The 26,769-nt window shown below is 41.9% G+C and overlaps 1 protein-coding gene and 1 non-coding gene across 7 annotated transcripts in view; one reads left to right on the forward strand and one right to left on the reverse strand.

The window, feature by feature from the left end:
- Positions 1–4,334: 4,334 nt before the first annotated feature.
- Positions 4,335–4,436, forward strand: LOC131484180 (U6 spliceosomal RNA). Its single transcript, XR_009248083.1, has one exon. It is a non-coding gene; the product is annotated as a U6 spliceosomal RNA (small nuclear RNA).
- Positions 4,437–10,055: 5,619 nt separating this feature from the next.
- Positions 10,056–26,769, reverse strand: part of XPNPEP3 (X-prolyl aminopeptidase 3) — a 78,092-nt gene continuing 61,378 nt past the window's right edge. For 5 of the 6 annotated variants that reach the window (XM_058682121.1, XM_058682123.1, XM_058682124.1 and 2 more), the window contains 4 exons: positions 24,718–24,803; positions 17,119–17,299; positions 15,939–16,059; positions 10,056–13,651 (listed from right to left, as the gene is read on the reverse strand). In XM_058682121.1, coding sequence (XP_058538104.1) covers positions 13,485–13,651; positions 15,939–16,059; positions 17,119–17,299; positions 24,718–24,803 — 555 coding nt within the window. In that variant the 3' untranslated portion in view covers positions 10,056–13,484. The remainder of the gene's footprint in view (positions 13,652–15,938; positions 16,060–17,118; positions 17,300–24,717; positions 24,804–26,769) is intronic. The other variant, XM_058682122.1, reaches the window with a different exon arrangement.

A 26,769-nucleotide genomic window follows, 5' to 3' on the forward strand; every position in this document is an offset into this window, starting at 1 on the left:
GGAGAGAAGAGGGAAAGAACTTAGTGAGAACTTCAACAAAGAGATAGAAAACAAAAAAGAATGAATCAGAGCTGAAGAATACAATAACTGGAATGAAAAACATGCTGGAGGGAATCAAGATGCAGACAAACAGATCAACAACCTGGAAGACAGGGTGATGGGAAGCACCCAAGCTGAAGAGCAAAAAGAAAATAGAATTTTAAAAAATGAGAAAAGGCTAAGGCATGTGTTGGACGACATCAGGCGAACAAACACTCACATTATGGGGGTCCCAGAAGGAGAAGGGAGAGAGAAGGGGGCAGAAAACTTATTTGAAGAAATAACGTGGGGAAGGAAACAGACATCCAGGTTCAGGATGCAGAGAGAGTTCCAAAGAAAGTGAACCCAAGGAGGTCCACACCACAACACATAATAATTATAATGTCAAAGATGAAAGATCAAAATACTGATTCCTCACCTAGAACCATGAAATTGGAAGTTCTAAGAGTAGGCATGAAAATCTGCATTAAATACTAAACACTCCATGTGAGCTTATGCTTACTAAAGTTTTTAAAGAGCTACTTGAGGGGCGCCTGGGTGGCTCAGTCGGCTAAGCGGCCGACTTCGGATCAGGTCATGATCTCGCGGGTCTGTGAGTTCGAGCCCCATGTCGGGTTCTGTGCTGACAGCTCAGAGCCTGGAGCCTGTTTCAGATTCTGTGTCTCCCTCTCTCTGACCCTTCCCTGTTCATGCTCTGTCTCTCTCTGTCTCAAAAATAAATAAACGTTAAAAAAAAATAAAGAGCTACTTGATATCAGAATGACAGATTTTACATTCTTCAAGGTTGCTTAAGGCATGTACTGATTTTTAATAACGTGTGTGTGTGTGTGTGTGTGTGTGTGGTGGAGTAGGGTGTGGGGTAGGAAGAGCGCTAAAGTTTGGTAAGCCTGATAGTTCGGGAATTCATTATGGAAATGACAACTTTTTTGAGGGTGGTGATCGGATAAGGTGACAGAGAGAAGGTATATGAACAGGTACTCGTGATAGATGTCATATGTTTATGGGTGCTTGATGGCTTTGCTTCACTACATAAGTCCCTCCGTGAAATAACCTCTGTTATGGTGATAGTTTTCAAAAACTATTATGAGAAATAAACTAGATAGACAAACATATAATGTAATACATGTATTTACATTCGGCCAATTCCTAAAAGATAAAAATTGGTATTTTTAGGAGTATGGTATTCTTTTAAAGCCCACTTATCTTATAAGTCTTTATTTTGGATAATTTTATCAAGACCAATTGCTCTCAAACCAATATATAACTGATTTAACAAACTGTAACCACCAGGTGAAACAACTTTAATAAACTAGCAGTTTAGCCAATTTCTTAAATTTCTCATTTTCAGTGCACGTTAGTCTTGGAACTTCTCTCTTCATAAAGATGAATACACTTTAAATGTAGATGATATATAGTGAAGGCTTTCTACTCTATTAAAATTTGCCACCCATGTTAAGCTTATCTATTAAAGAGAAGCTGAGCAAAAAAAAGGATCGCAAACATGTGCATCGCCCTCAAAAATGTCTTCGTGCCCTTTGTGATTCCCTCCCTCTCATCCCTCTTCATCCTCCACTTGCTTCCGGGTGGCCACTGAATCTGCTTTGGTCATTGTAGATTAGCTTGAATTTTCCAGAATTTATGTAAATGGAACCATACAGTATATATGTACTCTTGCTTCGGTCTGACTTCTTTCCTTCAGCATAATTACCTTGAGACTTATGCATGCTGCGGCGTTCATCAATAGTTCATCCATTTTTACCACTGAGTTGTATTCCATTGTATGGTCGTACATTTATATGTTAGTCCCTTCACCTGTCGATGAATGTCCTGATTGTTTCCCATTTGGAGCTGTTACAAATAAAGCTGCTATGAGCATTCCTGGAAGAAAGGCAAAACAGACCTTACTTCATTTTCAGTATGACCTTTTGCAAGTTAACCTTTGTAAGGTGTGTTCCATCAAATAGCAACTTGATGTAAAACAATAAAATGGTGGAAAAGCTGTCAATTTTTAGAAGTTAAAGTTTCTTTTTTTGAGAGAGAGAGAGAGCACGAGTGGAGGAGAGAGGCAGAGAGAGAGAGAGAGAGAGAGAGAGAGAATACCAAGCAGGCCCCATGGCCAGCACAGAGCCCCACGCATGGCTTGATCCCATGACCCTGGGATCATGACTGAGCCGAAATCAAGAGTCAGACGCTCAACCAACTGAGTCACCTCAGCACCCATACATTAAATTTTAGTTAGAATGGTATCAAACTTTGCTATCTTCTGTATTAGGAGATCTTTACATATATACTCTGGTCTTGCATATTAAAAAAAGACATGTGGGTTTTGTTGGAAGAGGGTTTATATACTCACTGTGTAACTTCATCATTTGTGCACTCATAAAATGACAAAATCTGTTGGCCTTCAGATATGTTCCTCACCCTTTTTCTGTTGTTTCATGTCATGGGGTGGGGGCAGGACTGATCTGGAGGTCAGTGTCAGCTGGCTTCTGGCTCAGCCAGTGGGAGGCACTGGTGAGAGGTGAGGGGGAGGGGGAGGAAGGAAAGAAGGGTAGAGGGAGGGGTAGAGGGAGCAGAGGGGTAAGGGTGAAAAGGGAGAAGGGGAGAGGAGGAGAGAGAGGGAGGAGGGGAGAAGGAGGGGAAGGGGGAGGAAAGAGAAGGCGAGGGAGGAGACGGGGGAGAGGGAGGGGGAGAGGAAGGGGAGAAGAGGGAAGGGTTAAAAGGAAGGGGAGGGGGAGAGGAGAGGGGAGGAGGAAAGGTGGGGGGGAAAGGGAGGGGAAAGAGGAGGGTTGGAAGGGAGGGGTGGGGAAAGGAGTGGGGAGGGGGAGAAAGGAAGAGGAAGGGAGGGGGAGGGAGAGGGGAGGGGGGAGAGGACAGGTAAAAGAGGCAGGACAGAGGAGGGGGGAGGGGTAGAGGGGAGGAGAGAAGGGAGGGGAGAGGAAGTATTAGAAGACAGGGAATGGGGAGGGGGGACAACGGAGGGGAGGGGGAGGAGAGAAGGGGAGGGAGGGTGAGAAGTGAGAGGAGGGAGGAGTAGAGGGAGAGGTGAAGGAGGGAAGGGAGAGGAGGAGTGGGGGAGGGGCGAGGGGAGGGGAGAGGGGGTGGCCTAGAGGGAGGGAGTTTACTTTCCCTTCCTTTTTGTCCTGTCCAGAGGCATCCCCGGCAGGGGCTGAGTCTGTGATGTCGCCTCACCAGCAGGCAGGCCTTCTGTGGCCCAGCTTCTGCAGCTGACTTGAGAGGGAAGCTTCCAGCCATTGCCAGTCTTTGGGAGGCCTCAGATGCCATTGTCCTGCTCTTGGGGCTCCTATGAGACCAATTCCTGATATTACATTTTCTGTTTTGAATATTTAGAGTAATTTCTATTTTCCTGACTGGATTCCGACGGATATACATGCCCCTCAGACCCTAGAGGCAAAGCGTGATAACGTCTTTCGTCAGCAACGTTGGTTTCAGAACAGTAGTCATAGCTTAGCAGTGAATCCCACTGGGTGGCTCATGAGATGCGAGGACAACAGCATAACAAAATAGTACAGTCTAGAGAGGCGGAGTGACACTGAAAAAGACATCCACCTGTGGATTGTCGCAGGCTGAGGAAATGTCTCTGGGGAAGAGGCAGGAGCACTGTTGGGGGCTGGAGTCACCGAGGACACTGAGAGTGAGGGGACCAAGGGCACAGGCAGAAGAGAGTCAGGAGCGGGTGAAGGAGAGAGCCCACAGTGAGGTGCTATTTTCCTTGCAAACGGAAGGGAACATATGGGGCCAATTTTGAGGAGGCAAAGGTACTGAAGTCTGGAAGAGAATGGAAATGGTTGGGAATGGGCTGTGGGAACCCGCATCTGATCCTGGAGCTAGGGACCGTCTTTGTGAACCTGACCGCCCTCACCTCACTCCATCTGTAAGGGGCTTGGACAAATTCACTAACCCCCTTTTTACCTCTAAAATTCTGATTCTATGAGAGTGTTAGGTTCTGGTTCTGCCTAATGGAGCGGCATAAAATAAAATGTTTTACATGATAGCTTTTCAGATATTCAGAGCTAGCTAGCCATCATGTTCCCCTTACCTTTCTCTACTCCACTCAAAACAGCCCCACTCTTTCAACCGCTTTTTATGACACTATTTCTTGCTAACACTCACCTGGGTATATCTTTTTAAAAATAGGTACCTCAAAATACACACGACACTTCAGACTGATCGTCTGATTATTGCAGGGACCAAGGGATTATAAACTCCTGTTATTTGGTGATAGCGATTTAGCATTTTATCAATTCTTATTTTAATTACTTAAGTACCGGTGCCCGCTTTGGCAGCAAGTACACTAAAACCAGAACGATACGGGGAAGATTAGCCTGGCCCCTGCAGAGAATGATGTGCAAATTTGCGAAGAGTTTAATTACATAAATACTGTCAAACTCAGTCTGCCTTTGGCTCTCCTCTTCCCCTTGCCCCCATGCTAATATAGTTCTTTTTCTAGTTAAGATTTTTTTTTTATTGTGATAAATATACAATTTACCATTCAAACCTCTTTAAGTGTGCAGTTCAGTGCCTTTAGGTATATTCTCATGGTTGTGCAACCGTCACCAGATGGTTCTCCAGTTCTCCAGAACTTTATCATCTTCCCTTACCAGACTCTGTCCCCATTAGACAATCACTCCCCATTCGTCCCTCCCCCAAGACCCAGGCAACCAGCATTCTACTTTCTGTCTCTATGAATTTGACTGCTGTAGGCACTTCATATAAGCAGAATCATACAATATTGGTCCTTTTTTAAATCTGGCTTATTTCACTTAATATAAGTTCTTAAAGGTCCATCCATGTTGTAGCTATGTATGAGAGCTACATTTTTAAAAAGTTGAATATTCCGTTGTGTGTATATGTCGCATTTTGTTTATCCCGTCTTCCGCTGATGGACATTTGGGTTGTTTCCACTGTTTGGCTATTGTGAATGATGCTGCAATGAACATGAGTATACAAATATGTTTGAGTCCCTGCTTTCAGTTCTTTTGAGTACATACTCAGAGGTGGAATTGCTGGGTCAAATGGTAGCTCTGTTTAACTTTTTGAGGAACCACCATACTCTTATAAATACCTTTGTCAAGAGCATATTCTTTCAGGCCTCTGCAGGTGGACCCTATGCCTGCTCTATGTTATGCAATGTCAGGTGCAATTTACTATGCATAGCGATCCCTACTGTAAAATAGAATCATTCGCATGTAATGTATAGCCCACTGCCCAGATTATAATTAGTGCAAGGATTGGCTATAGTTTATTAGAGATTTATTTATTTTTTTTTATTTCAGTAAACTCTACACCCGACGTGGGGCTCAAACTCACGATTCTGAGATCAAGAGTCGCATGTTCTACTGATTGAGCCAGCCAGGAGCCTCTATTAGAGATTTTAATCTGTGACAAGAGTAGACAGCATAGCCAAATACTGAGCAATGAAACATTGAATAACGTTTTCAAGATGACTGGTTTTAAAAACATTTTTGATATATTACTGTAGGCTTCCCAATCTCAACTTTCCTAAGAAAAGATCGCATTTAGTAGCGACTAACCAGAACCACGAGGCTTTACAAACTGGTGCGAATCTGGATCAATATTTACATAGTGCTACAAATTCTTATGTCCAAGGTAAGCTCCAGTCAGCACAATTCTAGGTTTTACAATTTTATTTATTTTTAATGTTCACTTACTTTTGAGAGAGTGAGAGACAGAGCACAAGTGGGAGAGGAGCAGAGACAGAAGGAGACATAGAATCTGAAGCAGGCTCCAGGCTCTGAGCTGTCAGCACAGAACCTGACGTGGGGCTCAAACCCATAAACCATGAGATCATGACCTGAGCCAAAGTTGGATGCTTAACCGACTGAGCCACCCAAGCGCTCCTAGGTATTACAATTTTAAATACCCTGCGTGATGTGCCTTGAAATCAGTGTGCTGGGAGATACTGATCTCCACCCTCCCCAGGATGGCCAGATGGATGGAACTTGGAGTAGCTAGAGCTCCATTACCGGTCACCTGGTCACTAGGAGTCCTGGACTCACTGAAATCTGGCCAAGGAGGGGTGCCACCACTTGGTCATTCACTTCGGCAGCAGCTGCTGAGTGTGCTATTGCTCATCAAAGACAAGGGGGCCATGGTGTTGCTATAGCATCTGATGTTTCAGGTACCCGCGGTGCTGCTAGCCATGCGAGGAATGGGGGCTGAAGATGGGGCTAAGGATCCTTGCAGGTATAGCTCGGGACAGCCCGGCTTTCTGCTTCACATACATGGAAAACCTCTGACCTTTGTGGTCAAAGCCATGGGCAGAGTGGTTGTTCTTTCTTTTTTTTTTTTTAAAGTTTATTTATTTTGAAAGAGAGACAGAGAGAATGAGAGGGAGAGGGGCAGAGAGAAAGGGAGACAGAGGATCTAAAGCAGACTCTGTGCTGATGGCAGAGAGCCCGATGTGGGGCTTGAACTGGTAAACTGTGAGATCACGAGCTGAGCTGAAGTTGGATACTTAACCGACTGAGCCACCCAGGCACCCCCAGGATGACTGTTCTAAAAAAACACATGTACCTTCTGTGAATTATAGCTTCATCATCTTGAAATATTTGATGTGACTGATTTCAGTTTGAAGTCCACGTTATAAGAAATATCACATTTGTCAATGAAAGGAGTTGGAGTCTTTAAATTTAATTTCCTTTGTAAATCATTGAGATTTAATTCAAATACCATAAAATTCCCTTTAAGAGTATACAATTCAAGGTATTTTAGCATGCTCGCAGCTGTGCATCTACCATCACCTTCTAATTCCAGACTATTTCCAACATGTGAAAAAGAAACTCTATTAGCAGTCACTCTCCGTTTCCCTCTACCCCCAGGCCCTCGCAACCACTAATCTACTTTCTGGCTACATGCATTTGCCTATTCTGGACATTTTATATAAACGAAGTCATGCATTATGTGCCTTTTGAGTCTGGCTTCTTTCACTTAGCATAATGTTTTCGAGATTCAGCTGTGCTGTAGCATGTATCAGTACATTTCTTTTTATGGTCGAATAATATTTCACCGTATGGATATACTACATCTCATTTATCATCAGTTCAACCATAACTTACTTTCTTTCTTTCTTTCTTTCTTTCTTTCTTTCTTTCTTTCTTTCAGAGAGAGAGCATGTGCTAGTGGGGGAGAGTAGCACAGGGCGGGTAGAGAGAGAATCTTCGGCAGGTTCCATGCTCAGCGTGGAGCCTGACGTGGGACTGGATCCCACGACCCTGGTATCATGAACTGAGTTGAAATCAAGAGTCAGACCCTCAACTGACTGAGCCAACAATCATAAATTTTAAACGATTATAAAAATGGTTTTAAATTTTTTGTGACATATTTGTGCACATAAATTTCTTGTATGATGGTGATTATGAAGAATCTGAAGATACTATCACTATAAAGTCTGGATTAGGAACTGTGTGTAGGATCTCAGACTGTTATCAAAAAAAGTCATGTTCCCACAAGTGACTTAAGTCTTCTATTGACATTTTATTTTATTTTATTTTTAATTTTTTTAAATGTTTATTTATTTTTGAGACAGAGAGAGACACAGCATGAGCAGGAAGGGGCAGAGAGAGAGGGAGACACAGAATGTGAAGCAGGCTCCAGGCTCTGAGCTGTCAGCACAGAGCCCGACGCAGGGCTCAAACTCACGAACTGTGAGATTGTGACCTGAGCCAAAGTCGGACGCTTAACCGACTGAGCCACCCAGGCGCCCCTATTGACATTTTAAAAATCATTTCTTAGAACTGTTATATAAATTTAAAAATTTCTATAAAACTTTGTACATATTATTTTTCTCATCATAATTGTATAAAGGATATAGAACGAATTTTTTTTCTCGAAGTCACATGTCTACATTCCTAAGTCCCCTCGTTTATTCCATTGTGCCACACAAAAAAAAATTCTTTTAGATTTTATTTTTAATGTTTTATTTTTTTAATTAAAATTTTTTTTACATTTATTTATGTTTGAGACACAGAGAGAGACAGAGTGTGAGTGGGGGAGGGGCAGAGAGAGAGGGAGACACAGAATCCGAAGCAGGCTCCAGGCTCTGAGCTGTCAGCACAGAGCCCAATGTGGGGCCCGAACCCACGAACTATAAGATCATGACCTGAGCCGAAGTCAGACGTTCAACCGACTGAGCCACCCAGGTGCCCCTATTTTTAATTTTTTAAATGTTTATTTCAGAGAGAGAGAGAGAGAGAGAGAGAGAGAGAGAGAGAGAAACAGAGTGTGAGCAGGGGAGGGGCAGAGAGACAGGGAGACACAGGATCCGAAGCAGGCTCCAGGTTCTGAGCTGTCAGCACAGAGACCAATATGGGGTTTGAACTCACAAACTATGAGATCATGACCTGAGACAAAGTAGGACACTTAACCGACTGAGCCATCCAGGCGCTCCAGAAAATTTTATTTATTTATTTTTTTTATTTATTTTTCTTTTTAATTTTTTTTTTCAACGTTTTTTTTAAATTTATTTTTGGGACAGAGGGAGACAGAGCATGAACGGGGGAGGGGCAGAGAGAGAGGGAGACACAGAATCGGAAACAGGCTCCAGGCTCCGAGCCATCAGCCCAGAGCCTGACGCGGGGCTCGAACTCACGGACAGCGAGATCGTGACCTGGCTGAAGTCGGACGCTTAACCGACTGCGCCACCCAGGCGCCCCGAAAATTTTATTTTTAAGTAATCTCTATACCACATGTGGGATTCAAACTCACAACCCCGAGATCAAGAGTCACATGCCCCACCAGTTGAGCCAGCCAGGGACCCCCTCACAAATATCTTTTTATGTATGCCAGTATGTGAAAAATGTTTGGAGGCACGCTTTACAGAAAACCTCAGATTTTATTTAAGGATTAAAAAAAATTTTTTTTAGAGATTTTAAGTAATCTCTACACCTATCACAGGGCTCAAACTTACAACCCCAAGATCAAGAGTCGTATGCTCTACTGACTGAGCCAGCCAGAAAGCTTCAGATTTTAAAGAGGATTCCTACTAGGAAGAAATGGCCACATTTATGGCTCTTTCCATGGCTGAGAAAGTTCACAAATTTACAACTTTGCACACTGGTATTACTTCCCTACAAAATTCATCCTTCATAAAATGCTCATGGCCAAAGTTTATAGTCTTGAGTGGTACCGGGGCTGTCTGGAGACCTATGGGTCAGTTTTGTGGAGAGTCAACCTTTTCCCCCTAGCTTTCTTGAGGTGTAACTAACCAAATTGTAAGATATTTAAAGTGTACATCATGATGACTTGATATACACATTGTGAAAGGATGTCCCCCCATCTGGTTAATTAACACATGTATCAATCAACTCACATATTTATTTCCCCCCCACTTCTTTTGGTGAGAACATTTGTGTTCTACTCTCTCAGCACATTTCTATTACACAATATGGCATTATCAGTTATAGTCACCATGTTATACATTAGATACTTGAGTCAATCCTTTAATTGGCTGGATCTAATCCATTCATTTCCCCCCTCTGATAAGATCATCTCAAGTCTAAATCATGATTTTGTGACAGCAGCTAATACTCTGTATATATTTTTAAAATTTTTATTTATTTATTCAGGGGAGGGGCAGAGAGAGAGAGAGAGAGAGAGAGAGAGAGAGAGAGAGAGATAGAGATAGAGAGAGAGAATCCCACCCAGGTTCCACGCCCAGGACAGGGGCCCGATGCCCAATGTGGGGCTTGATCTTACGACTGTGAGGTAATGACATGAGCCAAAATCAAGAGTCGGACATGTAACTGATTGAACCACCCAGGTGTTCCTAAATTATATATTTTTAAATATGTATTTATTTAAGTAATTTCTACGCCCAATGTGGGGCTTGAACTCACAGCCCTGAGATCAAGAGTCGCACACTCTACTGACTGAGCCAGCCAGGTGTGCCTCTTTATAAGACATTTTGTAAAACAAAACGTTCTCACATTTAAAGCTATAAACTCTAGATGTGAAAATAACACATACACGCCACACACTGTTATATGGTTTATTTTTTAAATGATAGTAATAAATGCTTTTCCCTTGTTGGGAAATGACATACCTATTTTCAGTGGATAGAGCCTTAAAAAGTAACAGCGTTCTGTTCAAACTGAACTTGTATAATTGCACAAAAGTCATACAAAGCATTAAGAAATGCTAACAAAGCCTGCAGCTCTCTCAGATCCTCATTGAACACACCCTGTAAGGCCTTGATTTCAGTGGGGACCCCTGATCTGAGCAATACTGATGCTCACGCCAAGTTCCTCAGTGACACTTAGGCAGAGGTTAAGAACAGTCAGGAGGACCCACATGCTTTGTGACAACGGAATTCTGCTCTCATTAAACATTAGCATTAATGATGCATTCACTTTCTCATTATATTAGGAACATTAAACACTTCAGCTTGAAGTATATTTTCCCAGGCTTAAAATATAACCCTATCAGCTTAAGTTTTAGGTGACAGATTCCCACCTCAGGAAACTAAAATTAAAAAAAAAAAAAAAAAAAAAAAATAACATCATAAAAACCTCTTCCAAGAGGGTCCTTTATGCTGCCACCACCCTGGGTCCTCACTTATTTTCTAACACTCACACACACATACTACATTATTGTTGATCATATGCCAACTGAGGGGTGGCAGACTGGTTCTGACTCAGATCCCAACTTTGTTTTATTGGTAGCGGTTATTGGAAACACAGTGTTCCAAAGGACTCTGAGGTCACCGCTGACCTGGTGGGCAGTCCCCATGCCTTACTTGTGATCTCTCACACAGACATGGGGGAAGGGGAGCCAGCACTCCTACATCAGATCTGTAATCTTTGTATTATCAAGAAAGCTAAAGGAGGGTGTTGGTTATCTAAGCTTTGAAAAATATAACAGCTCAATTTTCCTATTTTAATGAGTTACAATGTCTTTATCTTGGGTTTTCTTATTTTATGAATCTTTATCTCAAATTAAGATATAATGTCTATGGTAGGATTTTTCCCTTTCTGACCTTGTTACAAAGCTTAGTGAAAAAATAACCAAGTTTTAAAAGAAGACACAAAGAGAACTTTAAGTCATCTCATGAGGAGTACCTTCCTAATTTGGATATGAGGACTATGGAAAGAGGAGGGTTTCTACTCCAGTATTTCTACTCCTGTGTTTTAAACAGACTGTGTTTTAAACAGTCTGTTTGTTGAGTATGAAGAAAAACAGCAGTTCCTGAGACAAACACACAAAAGGATGTGGCAGAGGCTATCTGGAAGTGCTTCCTTCATTTAGATGGTATGCATCATCAATGACCCAACCATCTCTCTTCAACTGAGGGAGAAAAATCCTAGTGTAACATTTGAAGGATTTCTGAGAATTAAGGTTTTCATTCGGAGAGGCTGGTGTATGAGACTTCGACATGGAGGAAATGTGGGGCATGTCTGTGGTGTGGCTAAGAATGTGTGAGATTCTTGCACTGTGCACCACTATCTGCTTAACAAATCCTGAATATATCAGGCGGCCCAGAAACACTAGGCCAGCTCTTGATGGTGCTGACAGTCTGATCCGATGCTTAGCTACTGAAGTTAATCTGGGACTCAAAGGACAATATACTTGGGCCAGGGACTAAAAATCACCAGAAGAATTCTGCAACAGCCATTCTGTGGCTCGCGACAGCTGCAGAACTTGACTAGGTTCTAACCAGAAGTCTGTTTCATGTCCAGGTATGACGCTATACATAAAAGTCACTGGGCTTTTACTTAGAAAGTTGAAGACTACTGAAAACGATTTATAGCCAGAAAAGGAAATTCCTTATTTCAGTATTGTAAATGAACAAAGGAAACTCAATCCAAGGAAAGGGTTGTTGGGGCCACAGAAGCCCAGAGGGTGAGAAGTTGTGGATTTATTTTCAGTCCCCTTCTTTTAGAAAGTAGCACAGGGCTGAGAAGTTGGAGGGAGGGGGGAGGACAGGCCCGGGGATGAGACTCCGGCTGTGTGGCCATCCATTCCCACAGCTGCTTAGCAGGGCCAAGCATTCGAGGGTGAGCACTGGCAGGACACCGTGTGTATCACTGATTTATAACATGATCTTTGTCCCCCAATGATGCCGGGTGTCTGCTTTTGGCTGTGTACCTTGGGTTTTCCTGGTAAGACGAGCAAATATCTAACACCAAGTGTTAATCCCCTCGCCTGTTTCTTTCTTAAAATCCCTTGACTTTACGCTCTAACGACCAGCAGGTTCTGTACATCTTGGGCCATATCCAGGTTTAAAGGAGGTGAACACACTAGTTCTAGGACAGAAGCTCCCAAATAAACCACCTGTGACAATCTAGCCCTGTTCATTCTGCAAACTGAGTTCTTGTATGACTGCAGCCAGTGCCGTGTTGAGGGAAATATGACTCCTTCCTACTGCCCTTCCAGGGCTAATATTAGAGAAATGAAAGGATCACAGGATGTTCTTGGTGAACTCTTGGTGAGTTCCGCATTTTGCACTAGAGGAAACTACAGAATTGTAACAGGAGCATCTCTCTGAAACGTGGGTGCCATTCCTCTGACTTCAAGAGGGTTAAGGAGAGGATCTACCTTTTCCCCGGGGCGGCAGCTTCTAGGGTGTGCCATAAGGGTCAGTGCACTAAGAATCTATCAAGAAAGCATGGATGCCTGGGATAGGAATCATCTTCAGCCTGAGAACAGATGGACAGAGGTCTAGATCTACAGAAGACACATATATGTTTTTCTTTCTCTTCCATCTCTTCCCTTATCAAGAGTCTAAACATCTTCCAGGCCATAAGCAGCCAAATAGCAAGAACAACTCAAAACTGTTTTAATAGTTAGTGTTGCTAGAATCTGGATTAGAGCTGAATGGTGGGACTGCAGGACACCAATGCCCACAAGGGCTCATATGGCTCCAGTAGAGACGTAGGATCTGGAAAAAATGGACAGGAGTTATGGAAGGTATGTACTAGCCACCCACAATCACTGACAGGTGGTTTTTAGTATAGGCAGAGACACTGGTGGTTAGCTCAAAATACAAGCATCATAAACATCTTATGACATTAGGTAGATCTTAGCCAAAGTACAGAAAGGGAAAGACCTGGAGAGAAGGAGAAAAGTTTCTGTGTATTTAATTGTGTTAACTGGAATGCATGGAGATATGTAACCACGATTTTTCTTTACATTTAGAAATTCAAACTGCCTTGGTCATTAACTGTACAGAGTTAATGTTACTGAAGTTGTAGTAACATCCAGTTCAAAAATTCAATTTTCCAGATTTCTAGATACTTACAACAAAGAAAGATCACACACAATTACATACATTCATACAGTTGCCACACTCCCAAACAGAACATGTGTATAAATGTGCACACAGAGACACACACACTCAGGACATGCGCACAGATGCGAACAAACACCCCCTTTGAACCTGAGCTGCACGTGGGCTGCAGTGAGGGTCAAGAGGCCCTGCTGCATATCTGTTCTATGTCATTCATTTCTTTGGGACAATCTGCAGAAAGGATGAGAGGTGAGTCCTGAGTCACCACTACATCATCTTCAATCCGTACACCAAGACCACGAAACTTCTCTGGGGCATCTCTGTCATCCTCTGGAATATAAATGCCTGAAAAGTAGAAAAAAGAATGTGCTGTTCATAAATGGCAGTAAGTGGATGATTTGGGATAAGTAAGTTAACCTCTCTGTGTTACAATTCATCTGTAGAACTGGGATCCTAACAGTATCTACCTAGAATTTTGGATATTAACTCAGATAATACACATAAAAGTGTGTGGCACATAATGGTCAATAAATGTTGGCTATCATTACTAGAACTATTACTCTAGTTTTGTGAACCAGACTACAGGCGCCACGTGACCGTGATAATAGTGATCATGATTCTGTCATATTCTAGTGGTTCAAGCAGGCCACTAAAGTTACTTTTGAGTATGTCAATATATGCCAGAAACCAGTAGATGATATCAATGCATTCTTTCCCTCCCGAAAGGGAACTTTGCTAAAATAAGGACATAAAGTATTTTAAAATATATGAAAAACACTTATTTTGAGATTATTAGCCTGAACAACCATAAACTAGAAAAACTCAAGTAAGCTCTTTCCAATAAGCCGTAAATATAACTGATGTACACAATGGAGAGTAAGAGAGAAACAGGAAGACTTTAACAGACATTTGGACAATTCTAAGAGTCCCCTTTCTAATCATGAAGTAAGATAAGAACAGGTCTTTTCATATTTAAGAAACTGGAAACTCCCTCCACTATACTCACAGATGCTGCCCTGGGATAAAAAGAAAAAGATCAGCGAAGGAAAATGTATTCAAAGTCTAAGGAAGCACCCATGTACCAACCAGACTATACTGAATAATACATAAGGCATACATAATAGCAACATGTGACTGGGTACTATAAAGTCGGGTCCCAACTATAATTTATATACTTTAGAGATGAAAACACTTGAAATCTATTGTTGAAATACATTTTCTTGACAAAAACAGCATCATTATTTAAAAATCACTCTTGGGGCGCCTGGGTGGCGCAGTCGGTTAAGCGTCCGACTTCAGCCAGGTCACGATCTCGCGGTCCGTGAGTTCGAGCCCCGCGTCGGGCTCTGGGCTGATGGCTCGGAGCCTGGAGCCTGTTTCCGATTCTGTGTCTCCCTCTCTCTCTGCCCCTCCCCCGTTCATGCTCTGTCTCTCTCTGTCCCAAAAAAAAATAACAAAATAAAATAAAAAAAATAAAAATAAAAATCACTCTTGGGGGGCACCTGGGTGGCTCAGCTGGTTAATTAAGTGTCTGACTTCGGCTGAGGTCAAGATTTCACGGCTCATGAGTTTGAGCCCTGTATGGGGCTCTGTGCTGACAGCTCAGAGCCTGAAGCCTGTTTCATATTCTGTGTCTCCAGTACTCTTTGCCCCTCCCCTGCTCACACTCTGTGTCGCTCAAAAATAAATAAACATTAAAAATTTTTTGGGGGGGCGTCGGGGAGGCTCAGTCAGTTACACGTCTGTCTTCAGCTCAGGTCATGATTTCATGGTTCGTGGGTTCAAGCCCTGCAATGGGCTCTCCGCTTTCCACACAGAGCCCGCTTCGGATCCTCTGTCCCCTTCTTTCTCTGCTCCCCCCCCACCTTCTCAAACAACAACAACACATTTTTTTAAATCACTTTTGGGGTGCCTGGGTGACTCAGTCGGTTGAGCATCTGACTCTTGATTTTGACTCAGGTCATGATCCCAGACTTGTGGGATCAAGCCCCATGGGCTCTGAGCTGAACATGGAGCCTGCTTAAGGTTCTCTCTCTCTCTCTCTCTCTCTCTCTCTCTCTCTCTCCCTCCCCCCCACCCTCTAAAAATTAAAAACAAAAAACAAAACCAAAAATCCCTCTTGTAACATCAATCCTTACACTCCACTGTGACCACCACTTTTCTGTGGAATTCTGTCCACTGCCCAGGATCGTTCAAGCCGGGGAGCCATTAGATTGCCAGCTTCCTGTCAAACTTGGGACAAAGGACCTGGACACCAAGAAGCAGAGCAGCTCTCTGAAGGAAAGCACCTGTGGCTTCAGACGCGTGAGCATCCCACCACTAAACAGGAGACGAGTAGAAATTGGCCCCGGGAAAGGCAGGGTCTAAAAAAAGATTTATTTCTTAATATCTACTTATAGAAAGCAGTCTCCATCTGTTGTTTACTGGAGAAGTCAAATGAAACAAATTGTGTGATGTTAAATAGGAAAGCTCAAGGAAAATCTAAAATAAAATTCCCTTCTACACTGAAGAGATCCATTTTCCTGTCTCTCCTAATTTAATTATGTTGGTTCAGGTAAAACTAAGCAACATTTACCTTTCTACCTGATAGTGTCATGTGTCCCACGGGATCAGGGCCTGCACCCGCCCTTACCTGGCTCTACTGTGATTACCATACCAGGCTGTAGAGGGAGGGAACGGGGCATGTCAGGGGTGTCGTGGACATCCATCCCGAGGTAATGGCCAACGTGATGAGGGCAGTATTTTCGAGCAGTCTGGAAAAGATAATCACCACAGTGTTATTAGGGCAATGACCCCTTAAGGGGAAAGCTGCGCATGTATCGATCAGTGAGATATGTGTTAATACCTCCCCCCTGGTTCTGCCACTTAGGTTTAACCTGTCCTCTGGTTAATGCCTAAGAGACCCGATAAACTGCTACCTCTTAAATGCAATTCTGCTGATGGCATTCAAATGCGTCCAAGTTTCCATTCCCACTATTTGATATACTACATACATGCTGACTTGGGTAACCCAGCAATGACTACAGTAAATGAAACTCTTTTCAGGGTGGAGGGAGGATGATTATGTTAGAATAGTTCTCTTTTCAATGTTCACAAGTCCCTCTCAGAAAGCCTGCTCTGGAGACTGAATATCTCACAGCAACTTGTGGAGTAGGCACAGGACATTAAATTAACACAGTAATTATTAGGCATTTACCGGCTTGGATATTCCTATCTGTTAATTAGATTTGTTGGCTGCAGCAGCAGGAGGAATTTATAGCGTCTTTCCTATTGATAAAAGAAATCCTGGCAGCCTAAACTTGGAGATGAGATGCCTTAATGGTCTGTTTGGTGTGGCCACCTGGCATCTTAATTTACAGCTAAGGTTTTACATTTTTACTGAATATTATTACATTTTGGCTACAGATGAAATTCACCAAAGACGTGGCCCTTGGGGATATTGTTAGTCTCACCAATGTCACTGAAGCAACAAACACCCTCCCCCATGATTTGTACTTTTCAAAATCACCACAAAAGGACTGAGAGTTAACCTTTTATCCTTTTTGTGTCCTTTTCCATTCTGTCTGCATCAGCCTTCATTTTATATTTTCTGCCCACTGAGCTACTTATACAGGATGCAACGATCTAGAATGTGCTGCCATCTTCTGGAAGAAATAAGTACTGACTCCTTTTGTTTTAATCCATGTTCAATCTAACCTCTTCTAGATGAAGAATCACAAAGACCGTTTTTAAATCTAATTAGTTTTCTAGAGGCTGAAACCCAGCAGCACATCAGGTGTTCTTGAGAGCCGAGGTCAAAAGAGGGGCCATACCTTGAAGGCATTATTTTCCTTAATGTTCTTCACAATCCCCAACTCCTTAAGCTTCTGGGCTATCAGTGTCAGCATCAAGCTGTAGATGTTCTCCAAGCTTGTCCCAGGGGAGCAGAGCGTCAGACAATCTCTCTGAATCTCTAGAACAGCTTCATAGAGTTCTGCCTGAGGTGCTGTGAATCTGGGGACAGGAAAACCAAAGAACTCACATTTGGAATAATCTGATATTGCAGGAAGTTTGCTTCCAAGTCTGATTAGGAAAAACTCCAAGGTGCTGATGATGGGGCATTGTTGATACCTAATCAGTATCAATATATCAGTACTGACAGGACCTTAATTGTGACCTAGACACTCAACAGGAAGAACAATAACTCTTCAAGCTGGGGCAGCAACAGCCTCTCCTGTAAACGATCAGCAGATATACATGAGGTGAGGCTAGCAGATAAAGTCAGCCATGAATGCATCTGGAGGGTCAGACCAGCCTCAACTTGATCCTTTCCATTTTTTTTTTTTTTTTACCACTTTAAACACACACACACACACACACACACACACACACACACACACACAAAGGGTGCTTGGGTGGCTCAGTTGGCTAAGCATCTCTGACTCTTGGTTTTGGCTCAGGTCATGATCTCACAGTTCCTGAGTTCGAGCCCCAGGTTGGGCTCATGTGCTGTTGGTGTGGAACCTGCTTAGGATTCTCTCTCTCCCTCTTTCTCTGCTTCTCCTCCACTCTCACCATGTGCTCTCTCTCTCTCTCAAAATAAATGAACATTTAAAAAGCAAAAGAAAACAAAGCCTAGGAATCCACTTCTTGTAGGTAAAACCTACGTCATGAGATAAACTAGTAGATACTCTGGCTACTAGGTATCCTTAGAATAATAATTTCTTTAGCAATCATGGAGAAAAACGAGAAAAAATTAAGCTGGTGCGGTGTATGATATGTATTTTCTACACTGCTGATGGGGAGTGTAAATTAGTATAGCTGATTAAGTCAAAGGTTTTAATAAAAATATTCATAAAATTTGAGCTTATAATTCTGTGCTAAGAATCCATCCTAAGAAAATATTTGACAAAAAACAAATAACCCGTGAAGAAATGGACAGAAAACACAAATAGACACTTCTCTAAAGAAGACATCCGGATGGCCAACAGGCACATGAAAAGATGCTCAACGTCGCTCCTCATCAGGGAAATACAAATCAAAACCACACTCAGATATCACCTCACGCCAGTCAGAGTGGCCAAAATGAACAAATCAGGAGACTATAGATGCTGGGGAGGATGTGGAGAAACGGGAACCCTCTTGCGCTGTTGGTGGGAATGCATATTGGTGCAGCCACTCTGGAAAACAGTGTGGAGGTTCCTCAAAAAATTAAAAATAGACCTACCCTATGACCCGGCAGTAGCACTGCTAGGAATTTACCCAAGGGATACGGGAGTACTGATGCATAGGGGCCCTTGTACCCCAATGTTTATAGCAGCATTCTCAACAATAGCCAAATTATGGAAAGAGCCTAAATGTCCATCCACTGATGAATGGATAAAGAAATTGTGGTTTATATGCACAATGGAGTACTACGCGGCAATGAGAAAGAATGAAATATGGCCCTTTGTAGCAACATGGATGGAACTGGAGAGTGTGATGCTAAGTGAAATAAGCCATACAGAGAAAGACAGATACCATATGGTTTCACTCTTATGTGGATCCTGAGAAACTTAACAGAAACCCATAGGGGAGGGGAAGGAAAAAAAAAAAAGAGGTTAGAGTGGGAGAGAGCCAAAGCATAAGAGACTCTTAAAAACTGAGAACAAACTGAGGGTGGATGGGGGGTGGGAGGGAGGGGAGGGTGAGTGATGGGTATTGAGGAGCGTACCTTTTGGGATGAGCACTGGGTGTTGTATGGAAACCAATTTGACAATAAATTTCATATATTGAAAAAAAGAGAAAATATTTGAAATTCAAAGAAAGCTGAGTATATAAAAATCTTCACTGTAGATAAACTTTAAATGTCCCCTAATAAGAATGGTTAAATTTAACAATATAATGAGTATAATGAACATCTACATACCAAATCCAAGTTCGGCCATGAGCAACATGTTATATTTGTGTCACTATGAGGCTGCCTACACTCCAACCCCCGCAGTATTTCTAAAGAGTTTTTAATAGTTCTTATTTATTTATTTATTTATTTATTTATTTATTTGTTTGTTTATTTTACTTATTTTTGAGAGAGAGAGAGAGAGAGAGAAAGCGTGAAGGATGCACCCACGTACAAGTAGGGGAGGGGCAAAGACAGAGAATCCAAAGGAGGCTCTAATTGACACAGGGCTTGAACTCATGAATCCTGAGATCATGACTGGAGCCAAACAAAACCAAGAGTCAGATGCTTAACAAACTGAGCCACCAGGTGCCCCTTAATAGTTCTTTTTTTTTTTTTTATTTTAAAAAAAAAATTTTTTTTTTCAACGTTTTTTATTTATTTTTGGGACAGAGAGAGACAGATCATGAACGGGGGAGGGGCAGAGAGAGAGGGAGACACAGAATCGGAAACAGGCTCCAGGCTCCGAGCCATCAGCCCAGAGCCTGACGCGGGGCTCGAACTCACGGACCATGAGATCGTGACCTGGCTGAAGTCGGACGCTTAACCGACTGCGCCACCCAGGCGCCCCAAATAGTTCTTTTTTTAAAAGTTTATTTATTTTGAAAGAGACAGAACAAGCAGGGGAGGAGCAGAGAGAGAGAGAGAGAGAGAGAGAGAGAGAGGGAGAGAATCTCAAGCAGGGTTCACACTGCCAGCACAGAGCCTGACATAGGCCTGGAACCCACAAACAGTGAGATCACGACCTGAGTCGAAATCAAGAGTTGGACTGAGCCACCCAGGTACCCCATTAATAGTTCTATTTTTAGTGTAAATTTTATATACACTAAAATACATAAATCTGAGCTGTACAAGTTGGACAAATGTCAATACAATCAAGGTGGTCAATAATGTAATTCACATCTATAAGTTGTGTTTCACCACACTTGGGAAGATTTTGGCCATTATTTCTTCAAAGGTTTTTTCTGACACATTCGCTCTTCAATTTCTGGGGCTCTAATTAGATGTATGTTAGATGGCTTGAAAATATCTCATAGGTCTCTGAGGTTTTGTTCATTCTTCTACAGTATATTTCTGCTCTTCAGACTGGATAATTTCTATTTCTCTTCAAGTTCACTTGACTTCTGCCTCCAATTGGACTGTAAAGTCCACCTAGTGAATTATCCATTTCAGCTACTGTACTTTTCGGCTTTAGAATTTATTTAGTTTTTGAAAAAAATCTTTTTATTGTAAACAGAACAGAGGCACAGAAAGCCAAACAAACCAAATATAAATACCTTAAGAAATTAGTGTAAGGTTGACCAGTCAGATAAAAGGTGGAACTTGGCCAACTGTCACAGAAGTCCCTTCTATTTGCCTCATAACTATTACAATTCTCCCAGCATGTAACCATTACTCTAACTTTTCCAGTTATCATTTCCTTGTAGTTTTCCATTTGCATGTACATGTTTATCATTTTTACTGATATAGTTTCTAGATCATAAAATTCACCCACTTTAAAAAGTTTACAGTTCTGTGGTTTTTAGCATTTTCACAAAGTTCTGCAACCATCATCACTATCTAATTCCAGAGCATTTTCATGCCCCCTCCCTTCTTGTATCCATTAACAGTCACTTTCCATTCCTTGTGTTTAAAAAACTGTTTTATAACCCAAATGTGCATCCCAGGATAATTATCTTCCTGCTTATTTAAAATAAATTTGATTTGTCTCTTGAATCTCTTTTAGTCAACAGGTTCCTTTCTCTTTTTTTAATGTTTATTTTTTGAGAGACAGAGGGAGACAGAGTGTGAGCAGGGGAGGGATAGAGAGAGAGGGAGTCACAGAATCCGAAGCAGGCTCCAAGCTCTGAGCTGCCAGCACAGAGTCCAATGTGGAGTTCAAACTCACAAACTGTGAAATCACAACCTGAGCCAAAGTCGGACGCTTAACCTACTGAGCCACACAGGCACCCCAACAGGTTCTTTTTTCTAGCCTTTTTTATTCCCTCGTAAATTATGTGTTAAAGAATCCAGGCTGTTTGAAATACAGGGTTTGTCACAGTCTGAATTTTGCTAATTGTATTCACAGAATGAATGCCTGTGTTTCTCCAAACTTCTTATGTCGAAGCCCTACCCATTAGTGTGGCTGTATTTGGAGATGAGGCCTCTAAAGGAAGTAACTAAGGTAACATGAAGTCATAAAAGCGGGGCCCTGCTCTGACAGAATTAGTGTTCTTATAAGAAGAGACACCACATGGGGCGCCTGGGTGGTGCAGTCGGTTAAGCGTCCGACTTCAGCCAGGTCACGATCTCGCGGTCCGTGAGTTCGAGCCCTGCGTCGGGCTCTGGGCTGATGGCTCGGAGCCTGGAGCCTGTTTCCGATTCTGTGTCTCCCTCTCTCTCTCTGCCCCTCCCCCGTTCATGCTCTGTTTCTCTCTGCCCCAAAAATAAATAAAAAACGTTGAAAAAAAAAATTTTTTTTAAAAAGAAGAGACGCCACAGAGCTTGCTTTCTCTTACTTTCTCTCTTTGTGTAAAAGAGGTCATGTGAGCATACAGCAAGATGGCGGCTGCTTACAAGCCAGGAGAAGAGGCCTCAGGAGGAAACCTACCTTGCTAGCACCTTGATCTTGGACTTCCCAGCTTTCAAAACTGTGAGAAATAAATTTTTGTGGTCTAAGCCACTAAGTCTGTTGTATTTTGTTACGGCAACTCGAGCTAACATACATATCTTCTCAGTGCAGTTCAACATATTCCTTTGTCTTTTTTATTTGTTACAAATTGGCAGATGGACCCCAGGAATGAATCAGACTCAGGTTCAGTCTCTTTGGTAAGACTGGCTATATGTAGTACTTGGCAAAATCGTAGGAGGCACATAATATCTGATGATCTCTTTTTGTGATCTTAGCAGTCACTGATCCTTCGTACTTATATCTATACATTAATGGGTGTTGCAAAATGGTAATAATTTTAATTCTCTATTTTTCATTCACTTCATGTAATTTTTTAAATGTTTATATTTAAAAGAGAGAGCACGGGGTGCCTGGGTGGCTCAGTCGGTTAAGTGTCCGACTTCGGCTCAGGTCATGATCTCACGATCCGTGAGTTCGAGCCCCGCGTCGGGCTCTGTGCTGACAGCTCAGAGCCTGGAGCCCGTTTCAGATTCTGTGTCTCCCTCTCTCTCTGCCCCTCCCCTGTTCATGCTCTGTCTCTCTCTGTCTCAAAAATAAATAAATAAACGTTAAAAAAAAATTTAAAAAAATAAAAGAGAGAGCGCAAGCAGGGGAGGTGCAGAGAGAGAGGATCTGAAGCAGGTTCTGTGCTGACAGCAGCGAGCCTGATGGGAGGCTTGAATCACGAACCTTATGACCTGAGCTGAAGTAGGAAGCTTAACCAACTGAGTCACCCAGGCGCCCCTGAGCGCATATTGATATTTCAATTAAAATTTGAGACCACAGAATTTTTATGTAACCTCTCTATATTTCATTTGCCTTCTTTCTTCTGGGTTCTTGAGGACACAAGGAGGACAGAATTAAAATCATCTTTTACTCTTTCGTTTTATATTTCTTTGTTTTTTATTAACTTTGTATGAGATTAACCAAGATACTTTTTTTATTGCTTACTTTATGTGAAATTAATTTTCCTGAACTTCTGAATGAGGCAGAATTTAGGAAAGATTTTTTAGCCTCACAGAGCTTTTTCTTGTTTTGGTGCCGCGGTAAACAATATGGTAGCTTGCTTTCAATTCCTCTCCCACTCATTCCTTTCCCTTGTCCCTAACTTGCTCAATTTCGATTCTACTTCCAGCAGTTTCTCCTCAGTGTGAGAAGGGAGCACAGCACCCTCAAACTTCCTTGGGCCTTTGGAGTGACAAATCTTTCCCATTTCAGTTTCTGTTCTCGAATTGGTCATCATCCTTTCCAGTGAACAGCTATTGGTTATTTGGGAGTTCCTTTGTTCTCAAGCACTTCGGACAGCTTCTTCCACTACTGTTGTTTCCTTCTTTTTCCTTCCACACAGATAGTGATACCAGCCAGGTCTTGTGGTTGTATAGAGTGTGTTCATAACTGTTTGTGCTTTTAGGCTGAAGTGATACCCTATCACCCAGTGTTTGGTTTTGCTACCTAGTTGCTCTACTGTTATTTGACAATTTGGAGAGACAGAAAAACTATGCTTTTGTTGCCATCTCCCCAGAATCCTTGGTTCTTGTTTCTTAGTTTCTTATTTCTTACTGAAACTCTCAATCTGTTCACTCACTATATTTATATTTGTTCCTTTAACTCTTTGAACATATCTATAATAGCTGCTTTAAAGTTCTTGTCTGCTCATTGAAATTTTAGGGTTATTCAAGATCTGCTTTTATTGGCTGTATTTTTCTCGACTATGGTTATTTTGATTCTTTTCCTGATTCTTCTCATGTCTAGTGATTTTTTTTTAACGGAATACTGGAATTACTTTTGTAATCAGAAAATAAAAACCTCCAATTTATTTACTTTATTTTACTTTTAAATGTTTATTTTTGAGAGAGTATGAGCAGGGGAGAGGCGGGTGGCGGGGAGGGTGGACAGAGGATCTGAAACAGGCTCTGTGCTGACAGCAGTGAGCCCAATGCAGGGCTTGAACTCATGAACCATGAGATTATGACTGAGCCAAAGTTGGACACTCAATAGACTGAGCCACTCAGTCTATTTATTTAATTTTAAGTTAATTAATTAATTTTTTATTTTTTAAAAAACGTTTATTTAGGGGCTCCTGGGTGGCTCAGTTGGTTAAGTGTCTGACTTCAGCTCAGGTCTGATCTCATGGCTTGTGAGTTTGAGTGTCACGTCGGCCTCTGTGCCGACAGCTTGGAGCCTGGAGCCTGCTTTAGATTCTGTGTCTCCCTCTCTCCCTGCCCCTCCCTCACTCTCTCTCTCAGTGATAGACATAAAAAAATTTTTTTAATGAAAAAAAATGTTTATTTATATTGAGAGGGTGTGAGTGCAAGTGGGGGAGAGTTGGGGAGAGGCAGGGATAGACAGAGAGAAAGCGAGAATCTCAAGCAGGCTCTGCACTGTCAGCACAGAGCCCGACACAGGGCTTGATCTCATGAACTGTGAGACTGTGACCTGAGCCAAAATCAAGAGTCGGATGCTTAATCCACTGAGCCACTCAGGTGCCCCTTAATTTTTTTTTTTAAAGATTCTATTTTTAAGTAATCTCCACATCCAGTGTGGGGCTCAAACTTACAACACTGAGATCAAGAGCTGTATGTTCTACTGACTGAGCCAGGCAGGCACTCTTCAAATTTATTTTTTAAAAATGTGAATGTTAATTGGGTGTGTTAACTAGGTGTGTCTAGGTGTCTGATCCAGTGATATGATAAATAAAGCAGTCTTAGAAAGTCATCAGGTACTTTGCAAAGGCAGTTAACCTGAGCTAGAGGGGATGAGTATATTTCTTTAGTCCTTTATTGCTCATATACCCATATTCCAACTCATACTCCTAAGAAGCAGTGGGATCTGTAGATGTCCTACCTGCCATTGACAGGCCAGGTCCGGGTTATGTCACTCACATAGCAAGAAGACTCACAACCTCCATCCAGCAGCACCATTTCCCCATCCTGCAACAAAAGTGAGATATGTCAAAGTAGGTGACCTTATGATTGTCAGCTATTTCTTCTTATTTAAACTCTCTGTGCCTTTCACTTTATATATATATTTAAAAAGCTATATCTGTGTTCATTCTCACAAGAAACAGCATCTCAATTTTTCAAATGAATTCACATTGACTCAAGAAAGGTGCCACTGCATAGTAGTCCATAGGCTCTGGAACCACACTGCTTAGATCATCATAAATGTTACTACTATCATTATTAGTTTTACAAATCCTATGTAAGTTGGTATCCAGGGCCTTATTCAAATACAATTACCCTTAACCATTTAACTTTAGAATATCTCTTCCCCATTTGTTCCCCATCAAAGTACACGTGGGGAAAGAAAAAAAACTTTGGGTATCTTTACCTTACTTCTTGTCATGTTATATTGAAATTATTTATGTCCTTGAAGACAGGGAATATCTTATTCATATATAAATGAGCACACAACATGGCATGTAGTAGAATAATGGGCTAATGAGTATTTATGTATGTACATATATATAATAGCAACTTTGAAGAACAGATGTGGTTTTTGTTTCTGGTAAAATGCTAGAATACATTTCTTGTTAGAAAACAACTAGATGCTGGATCGAAAATATATTTTATGAAAGGCTGGCATTACATAAGGCAAGAGATGTCCTAAAGACATTTTCTCTCTTGAAAAAAGACACCCTAGAACTTAAACTAGAGCGGAAAGTAGTGATAAGGTAAGAGGTACAGTATATATAGAAAAGGAGATGTTGCCCTGAGGTCCTGCAGCAAAGTGGGGAAAATGAGCTGGACATTTTTGCATTAATCTAGGATGCTCATAGAGGATTTGGGAGTTGCAGGGCACTAGGATCCACTTGACTTCTGGCAAAAGCATAATCAAACAACCTTTGGAAGAAATTTCCCCCAAATCTGGGCTGGCATGATTTCCAAAAAATAACATCAGGCAAATGTGAGCTCACAAGCCAAGGTTGTCAAGCACCTGACGTAGGTCACCATGCCTGAGAGTCGGCAGGAACAACAAATTTAGATCTTCCAAGACTTCAGATAAGGGAATGATTAGATATGGAAGGGCTATTATAAAAGCCTTAAAGGGATAAAGTACGGAATCACAAAGACGAATAAGCAACAAGAGACAACTGACGATAACTCTGATTTGAAAGGGACCAAAAGGAAATAAAAACAACTGCTGAAGTCAATCACCCAGGGGATGGCTGAAGAAGCAGATAAGACAACCAAAGGGGAAAAAAACTAGTTTCATGGAAGACAGACATACCGAAGGCTCTGAGAACATGACAGAGAGAGACAAGGGAAAAATAAACATGAAAGTTAGCTTACTGAGACCAGACAGAGGTCTAACATACATCTAACTGAGATCACGGAAGAAGTGGATAGAGACAGCGTAGGAAAGACGGTATCTACACCAGGATCTGAGGATTTCCACAAACGCACAGATTCCGGAGGAAGAAGGGACCATAATGACGATATGTAAAAATAAATCTGTTCTTAGACATACAAAAAACCAGAAACACCAAAGAAAAAGAAATCTTAAAAGCAGCCAGAGCAAAAAGAGAGACCCCATAGGAAATGACAACTATGTTTTGTTTGTTTTTTAACTTTTTTTTTTAAATGTTTATTTATTTTTGAGGGAGAAACAGAGACAGCATGAGCAGGGGAGAGGCAGAGAGAGAAGGAGACACAGAATCTGAAACAGGCTCCAGGCTCTGAACTGTCAGCACACAACCCGACATGGGGCTTGAACTCACAAACTGTGAGATCATGACCTGAGCCCAAGTCAGGCGCTTAGCCAACTGAGCCACCCAGGTGCCCCTGTTTGTTTTTAATCAGCAACACTGAAAGTCAGGAGAAAGGGGAATGATATACTACAGGTGATGACTGAAAAGTGAAGATAGTTTCTTTGGTACAGCCTTCATCAAGAATT

Source organism: Neofelis nebulosa, chromosome 8 (assembly GCF_028018385.1).
Source record: "Neofelis nebulosa isolate mNeoNeb1 chromosome 8, mNeoNeb1.pri, whole genome shotgun sequence".
Lineage (NCBI taxonomy): Eukaryota > Metazoa > Chordata > Mammalia > Carnivora > Felidae > Neofelis > Neofelis nebulosa.